Below are 8,731 nucleotides of genomic sequence, written 5' to 3'. Positions count from 1 at the left end.
AAGAAAATCTTTTCTGTTATTTTGAATTTGAGTTTGACATTTTGAATTTGAGTTTGACTGGCTTTAGTGACTTGGTATGATTTCAAAACTTAGTTCTTTTTAGCTTTTGTTAAACAGGTTTTGCAGTTTTAACAAAAAAAAATAGAGACTTCTTGATATGTTTTTTTATTATAGTCAGTTGTTTTTCTATGGTGTTAAGGTTTGTATTGGTGAAGTTGTTTTGTTGTATAATGTGTTTGGTATTGGTTGTATGAAACAGCTTTGTAAGGAGCAACTTCAATTGTTTGGTTTTTAAGAGGGATTTTGAAGTTTCTTAAAAGAGAATGTTTAGATTCAAAGGGAGAACCGTTTGCTAGTTCCCAAATAAGGGTTTTATTCCTTGTTGTAATGAGACATGCATCTTTTATAAAAAGGTATGCAATATGATTTTTAAAAGTATAATATTACTCAAACCAATAAAAAAAATATTATTTGCATTTTATGTAATGCAACATAATCATAATAACTTTTTTGTATTTCTTGTCTCATTTTTTAGAGTTAAGGTTACTATAGAAATAATCAACAAAATATTTTTATTTATGATAAATTATTTTTTAAAAAGCATTTAGTTCACTTTGGATATTCTTTATTATAACAAAGAAAGTTTAAGAGGTTGGTAAAGAAGATCAATTATTTTCTAGTTTGTATATAAAAGCTTTGGTATATTTTTAGTGTAATCTGCATTTTAGAAATTGGTACTAGAAATATCATAGGTTGATTTTCTAGATGGGTTTGTATGGTAAGGTATATTTATGATAAAAAGGATCTTAGAGATTCTTCCTAAATTAAAAGTACTGGATGAAGATGATTCATCTGAGAATCTAGAACTGGTTGAATGTCTGTGGAAGGGTAGTTTAACCTTGCTATCATTGTATTGGGTTATTTGTTTAAGTCGGACATTTGATTGTAGGGGTTATTGAGGTTCAGGTTAGATTGCTCCTTCAAGGATCTAGTCGTTTGGTAAGGTTACATCTTTTCATTGGATGACTCTATGTACAACTATGTTTGATTTTGAAATGTTTATTTATAAAAGTAAGGTTTCACCTTTATGAGATTGAAATTTATGTTTGATGGCAAAGACAAAGAACATAGCTTTGTAATGGATTTTGAAGATCAAAGCTACTAGAATTGATCATTCAATCATATTATAATTATGAGTTTTTATTTGTAGGATTATACTTTATAATATATTTTTGTTTTGGAGAGAGATGGTAAGATTTAGGTAGCAGTCAAATAAAACAGAACCATTACATAAATTGGATACTATAGAGCTTAATAATGAATCTTGAAAATTATGGAATATGACATCTCTAGAGCCTACAAGGATAGAAGTGTTTAGATCTTTTTTGGTAATGGGTTTTATTCCTACTTGTACAAGACCAACATAGATATATTTATAGTTTTTGGCTTTATGTTTTTGTAAGGATTTGTGGGAAAGAAGTTACATGGTTTCAAAAAGTTTTATAAGTTGTATACCTTTTTCTTAAGTTTGAATAGTAAGATCAATTTTGAAAAGATTGAATGAAAAAGTTTGATAAATTTGATTCTTTTGGACTTTTGATAGTTTTCAATCATCAATTTTTTTTTCTAAAATCCTCAATGATAATTTCTTTATTATTAATAATTTTTTTGTTCACCCGGGGTGTCCGGACCAGCTTACACGCATCACAACTAATCCCCGGACCCACTGAACACCCTGCAAGCCCAGTAGACATGTAAAACACCGCGGGGGTGACAGGCGTGCACGCTAGGGCTCGAACCTAGGTGACAGAGGCAAGGAAACCTTGCCTCTGCCGCTAGGCTACAAGCCTTGGTGCATAATTTTTTTGTTCTTAATAAAATAAGATGTAGAGGAGACTTAAAAAAAAGTAATTCTACAAATATATATATATATATATATATATATATATATATATATATAATCTATAAAAATTTACTTAGAAAAATAAGCTTCAAATTATATGAGTTTGTTGCCCTACTTCACTTTTATTTGGAACTTAAACCATTAATTAGGATTGACTTAAGATTTTAAGATTTTAAATTTTTAATTGAAAAAAAATATATTAATTGATGGATTTTTTATTATTTTTATATTAAAGAATAATTAATGCCATATCCACTGCAATTCGCACCTTTTCGCCCCTATATATACACTAAAAACCACGATTTACCAAGTCCAAAAACTTGTAGCTCCGCAAGCACTCCGGCGCCACCAATAATATAATATTATGAGATCGATGGAGGTCACCGGGGATAATTTACTAACACCAGAAGATTCAAATCAAATCCATGGAGACATCTTGGAGTCAATATTCAATCACGTCCCTCTCGTAGATCTCGTTCCTGCCAGTTACGTGACCAAGTCCTGGAAACTTGCAGTTTCCACTTCTCTGCAGGGAGTTGGTGGTCGTCGTCGTCGTTGCCCCAACAGAATCAAACCATGGCTCCTAATCTACACCCAGAACACGAGGTTTCCTCACTCAACAACAGCACACGCTTACGATCCACGTTCACACGTTTGGATCGAAATCCATGAGCCATCTATCAAGTTCATCTCAGCCCTCCGATCATCTCACTCCACTCTCCTCTACATGCTTTCACCTTCCAGCCTTTCTTTGTCTTATGACCCTCTCCACCTCACCTGGCACCACATCAAGGCCCCACTCATATGGAGAATCGACCCCATTGTGGCCATGGTTGGCAAACGTGTCATCATCGCCGGTGGAACCTGCGACTTCGAGGACGACCCTTTAGCAGTCGAAATGTATGACCTGGAGACTTGCAAGTGGGAAATGTGCGAGTCCATGCCTGCGATACTCAGGGAATCAGCTTCCTCCACCTGGCTCTCCATTGCAGTGAACTCCAACAAAAACAAGATGCTTGTCGTGGAGAAAAGCACGGGGGTGGCTTACTCCTTCGATCCCAGCATCAAGGCATGGCAAGGACCCTACCATCTGCGCCCTCAGACAACAAGTACTATCTCCCACTGCTTCATTGGATTTGCCAACCATGATCGTCTGATTTTTGTTGGTATAATTGGAGATGATATCAAAAGCATAAAACTGTGGGAGGTGGATGGGGAGTCATTGGAGGTTTTCAGAGAGATTGGAGAGATGCCAAAGCAGCTGGTAGAGAGAATGAAGGTTATTAGCAGTGAAGATGATGCTGAGAATATGATATACTTTGGTATGCCGTCGCCATCCTCTATAGGTGTGAGTTTGATGGATGATCTTGTATACATATACATAAGCAGCGTTGGAGGGGCTATCATCATGTGTGAGATTAGCGGAGATGGCAGTGGCGCGTGTAGCTGGACTAGCGTGAAGAATATGTCAGGGATTGATATTGACAGATGTAAGTTAACCCAGGGAACAGTTTTGGGGTGTTCAAGGGTGGGTTTGGATGATCTGGATAAGGCTCTGCGTGAGAGTAGAAAATTTCATGTGAAAGAGACGGTTTGATTCTTGACGAGGGTCATGGATTCAATCTGGATAAGATTTAGGGTCATTGATTTGTCATTTCCATTTTTTTTATATGGTGAAGTGTTTCTTTAATATACTCTTTTTTTTTATCTATTAAATGTCTTTTATTCAATTTAGTGTGTATTTAATAATACAATATTTTTTTCAATTGAAAATTAACGCGAATAAATTCCCTCTTCACTTTTTCTGCTTTCGGTGGTGGAGGAATTTACTACCTTGTTCAATAATATTATTACGAATATTATATATCATAGATTATAATAATAGATAGTGGTATTGGATCATTAAATTAATTTACAAGGCTTATCAAGTTGAAGCAGTTGGTGAGCGGTTTTGTCTAGGTTGGTAATTACAGGAAGTGGTTTGTTAGGTTCCTAGTATCAAGTCAAAGAAGTTTACCGACAATATCCGAAACGACGGGTCTAATTATATTTTACAAATCTAAAATCAAGCAATGATCGATCCACCAACTACATTTTGACTCTTTTCTAATTAGAGTATGAATTAAAATCACAATAAAAACGAAATTAAATTCGGTGGCAACTTTTTCTCTTGTTTTTTTTTGTTCGGTGGTTTTAAAATATTTTCTGAAACTAAGAACTCTTCAAAGTCTTGCAATTCAATGATTCTTTTTCGGTATTGATGTAAACTTTACGTCGTTGTATTTTAATTTTAATAATACAATCTTCCCCATACAGGGGTGTGTGTAGCAGCATACGGGTGTGTGTACGTATATTGCTTAAAGAGATTCAATGATTTTCTTATATTTTTTTTTCAATATATATTGTTAAAAATACTGAATATACATGTGATATGCAAATCAAGTTGTACAATATCATAATCTTTTTTATTTTATTAACGTGAATACCTAGATTAACTTCCGTGCATCACACAATCTCATGTTGTTAAACTTACATCGGGTATTAAGTTCATGGGGATTGATTTTATGGTCAAAAAAATTTATTTATTTATTTATTTTTACTTTCTAATCTTATATTTTGTTAAGAGTGATATTTTTTTATAAAAAAAAAACATTCACACATCAATTCTCTAATTAGAGTATGAATTAAAATCACAATAAAATCAAAATTAAGTTAACTGGCAACTTTTTCTCTTGTTTTTTTTGTTCGGTATTGTGGTTAGTCAAGCTAAGAATAGATTAAGGATATGTTTAAAATATTTTCTGAAACTAAGAACTCTTTGAAGTCTTGCAATTCAATGATTTTTTTAGTATTGATGTAAACTTTAGGTCGTTGTATTTTAATTTTAATAATACAATCTTCCCCATACCCCTTGTATACGGGTGTATGTATATATATTGTTAAAAATACTGAATATGCATGTGATATGCAAATCAAGGTGTACAATCTCAGAATCTCATGTTGTACATGGGGATTGATTTTATGGTCAAGGGATTTTATTCTTTTTTTTTTTACTTTTTAATCCTATATTTTTTTAACAGTGATTTCTTTTTTTATTAAAAAAAAAACATTCACACATCAATTCATATTAAATCTTTCTATTTGAGCTATATGGATGGCATGCATAAAATCGGCTGTAAATATGGCCTGCAACCCTACCATTTAAATTAAAACCATCATGATGCTACCAACATTTTCCGACGCGTCCATGTCCCACCCACCATAAATCCAGGCCCGTTTCTGAAGAAAAATGTCCAAGCCAGGCAGCGGTCCATGGTAGCCACATCCATTGGTGATGGGTCCTTTTGAAGGAGACATCATTAATTTCAATAACGATTTTTCCTTTTCTGTTAACTACTCAAAATTTCGTCGTGCTTTCAAACCGGTGGCCAGAGGCGAGAAAAAAAAAAAAGAAAAAAGAATCATTTGAACAAAAGAATTCGTCGACTTCTATGCAATGCATGTCCGGATGCACAGGTGTTGTAACAAAAACGATTTCAAAATATTTTATTACAGTTTAATTTTTTATTCTCATCCTTTTAATAACTTAAACCACCTAAGATGGTATTATGCAGCCTCCTCGGTATATATAAAAAAATCAAATAAAAAAAAACTCAAAAATTCTTTATAACTATATATATTTTTTATTATTCACAATGAAACGATGAAAAAAAATCACAAGCCTTGATTTTAGAAATATTTGGATCTTTTACACAGCCATTAGTTATATAATGATCGTACAGCGACACATATGTTTTTTCCATAGATTTTAAACCTTAATTACATCTGATTTCATGATAAATGGTATTCTAGTGTTTTTGTTTTTTAAAAGTAGTAAAAAGTCAATTGTTTTCTTATCTTAAAATAATAATTTAATCAATAAAATTGTAAACACGTGAGAAAAGTATAGCACCCACCTTTTAAATAATACATGCAGCGCCTTTCAATGATCAAATAATTTCTTCTACAGCATCATTGGATGAATCACCATGTCCTTTCCACTAATTATGATGCATGTCATCTTTGCGACGGTTTGTCATTGATTGGTTTTCCCCTCCCCTTTTATTTCTCTCTCCTCGTCAAAAAAATGCAGGTTTTTTTTTTCTTGTTTGTTATTTCAATTTTAGTTTTTATTTTTTAATTTTTAATTTCTTTTTATTTTTTTATAGAATTTTTATTTGTTTTCAATTTAATCATTCAATTCTAATTTGGCACATTATATTTTTCTAGTTTGATCCTTATTGTTTAGATTTTTTATTTTTCTCTTTGGCCTTTTTGTGAAGAAATTTTTATTTTCAATTTAGTTCTTAATTCTAATTTGTTATATATAATATTTTTTTTCAATTTGATCATTCTTCTTTTAATTTTTTACTTTCTCCTTGGCTCTTTTGTCAAGATTTTGTTGGTTTTCAATTTTATCCTTCAATCAAAGTCTATAATGTTTTTTTTTAATTTGGTCCTTATACTTTAGGTTTTTTTTTATTGTTATTTTTTTTTCAACTTAAACTTCTGATCAAAGAATTGTTCTTGCTTACTAATTTAGTTCTTGTTTTGATTTTCATACTCATTTTTTTATTACTATTTTTTATTTTAAATCCTTTCATGTAATTGAGTTTTTTTTTATTGATTCATCCTTCAATATTTGATTTGTTAAGGGTTGGACTTTTTGATTTTTTTTCATATATGGTTCTTTTGATGAAATGAATCGTGTCATGAATTTTAAAAGTTATTTATTGCATAGCTTTCAAACTTGATTTGGAGATCAACTCAAGACAAGTTCCAAATCACGGGTCAAATGAGTTGAATCAGGTAAAGTTGGTTGACCCGAGTTAGTCTATTTTTGTTTTATAAACATAAAAGAATCACAATGTTTTGAAGAAGAAAAAATTAAAGGATTTTGAGTATGTTTTTTCAAGGCTGATAGAGTTGCAGATCGATCTTATTTTTTTACCGGGTCAATCCTTCTCTATTTTTGTTGGAACCCAGCCCAACCTAGACCCTATATCATCTGGGTCATAGGTCAAATTATCAATTTAGATCGGGTTTTAAATAAGTGATTTGTCAAGTTATCTTGATCTTGTTACCATGGCTATCTAGAAAATAATTTGTTAAAATGCAAATTATTCAAATTGTTATATTTTTTATTTAAAAACCTGAAATATTATGCAACTCTATGTTATATTGTCCGAAAATAAATGTTTAAATTTTAAATATATGAAGGAAAATGGGCAAGATTAATAACTGACAAGGATAGCATGGATTCATTTTTCAAATGATATAGTATTTTTCACGTTTACCTTTTCTTTTGTTCATAAAACTATGCTTTTTTGTAATTATGCTTTTTTGTAATTTTTTCTAAGACATTATTTAAAAGATACTTCCATTAATTTGAACAATGTCCTTGCCAAAGGTCATTGCAAATAAAAAAAAATATGAATATATTTGGATATTTAGATCAGCTTGAGTATTTTTATTCTATAATTTAGAGAATTTATTTTTTGGATATTTAGTTATTTATTTTAATGATTTATTTTAATTTTGATTCTACCAGTTTTTTATTTTATTAAGTTCTTTTATTTTAAATGAAAAATCAGAGTTTTGATAAGAGTATATATAAACTCGATTCTCTATTTAAATCTCACATCTCAAAGAAACAATTGAAAATATTTACAATTTAATTAAAACGAAACTCTCTTTTACACGTAGCGTTATAATTATAATACATCGCATGAATTATGTGGATGATTCGCTTTCCGGACATTTGTTTTTAGTATTTTATTATACACAAGTATGGAGTTTTTAATTTGTGTTACAATGAGATGGATAATTATGTTGTTGTGTCGCAAGTAGTGCGCGGTGCGGTGAAATATTAAGAAATTATTACCTAGTTATTTGGTTTAGGATATTAAGAAATTCAGGTGGAGTGTTTTTATATGAAATTTTAGGATAAAAGACTAGTTGTGGCCAGAAAATAAATTTAATAAAGTAAGTTGTATTATATGATTTGAATGTAGATTAAAGATGTTGATGAGTTGCTAACTAGTGATCCGTCTATTTTTCAGAACAAAAATTTATGCTTATGAATAATTCTAGCATTTTGAATTTATTATAAGTTTGTATACCCAGGTAAATTCTTATATGAAGAATCAATGTAGGTGCCTTTGTAAAATTCACCTATACTAAAAGGTGAAAGTGTTTTCCACAATTTATATATTGTGATGAAAAATACTCTCATTTAAAATTAGTAAATATCTAAAATAATTCTATGAATTTCTAGTTCACTCCTACTACTTAAATACTAGTCTACTTGTGAATCCAATATTTATATTAAAATATTAGTTATTATTTTTCAACAATTTAAATTTTTTAAAGTTATTAAAGTATTAGTCAAATACATAAGAAATTATACAAACTTGTTATAATCTTCTAGGTAGGACATGCATATCAAAAACCTAGTTAGATAGAACATGTTCAATACACAACTGATTTTGAATACATCATTCAATACTTTTTTTTGGTGCTTGAAAAAAAAATATTCTCCGACCCGCGCCATTGCACTGGCTAATAGGCTAGTTATTTTACGAAGCCTTCATCGGAAGTTGGGTCATCGGAAGTCAATAAAGATGATAGATAGATGGAGCTGTTACCTTACCTTGTTGGACATGGCAATCTCTAAACCATATGGGCTTCCTTTCTTGGGTTCTGGATAATTTTGCTGCCCTTCTTCCTTCCTTCCTTCCTTTTTTGTATCCTTACGTATTTTGTTGAAATATTTAGAAACAGATAATT

The 8,731-nt window shown here is 30.7% G+C and overlaps 1 protein-coding gene across 1 annotated transcript; it reads left to right on the top strand.

Moving 5' to 3' along the window:
* The first annotated feature begins 2,198 nt into the window (after positions 1-2,198).
* Positions 2,199-3,701, top strand: LOC133696111 (F-box/kelch-repeat protein At1g23390). Its single transcript, XM_062118160.1, has one exon. It carries the CDS (start codon positions 2,268-2,270, stop codon positions 3,498-3,500), a length of 1,233 nt encoding a protein of 410 aa, XP_061974144.1. The 5' UTR covers positions 2,199-2,267; the 3' UTR covers positions 3,501-3,701.
* The last annotated feature ends 5,030 nt before the right edge of the window (positions 3,702-8,731 follow it).

The sequence above is a fragment of the Populus nigra genome, chromosome 6 (genome assembly GCF_951802175.1).
Source record: "Populus nigra chromosome 6, ddPopNigr1.1, whole genome shotgun sequence".
Classification (NCBI taxonomy): Eukaryota; Viridiplantae; Streptophyta; class Magnoliopsida; order Malpighiales; family Salicaceae; genus Populus; species Populus nigra.
This window is presented reverse-complemented; position numbering and strand designations above follow the sequence as displayed.

Coding starts and splice junctions, on each gene's coding strand:
- LOC133696111 (XM_062118160.1), top strand. CDS start 2,268: ATGAGATCGATGGAGGTCACCGGGGATAATTTACTAACACCAGAAGAT.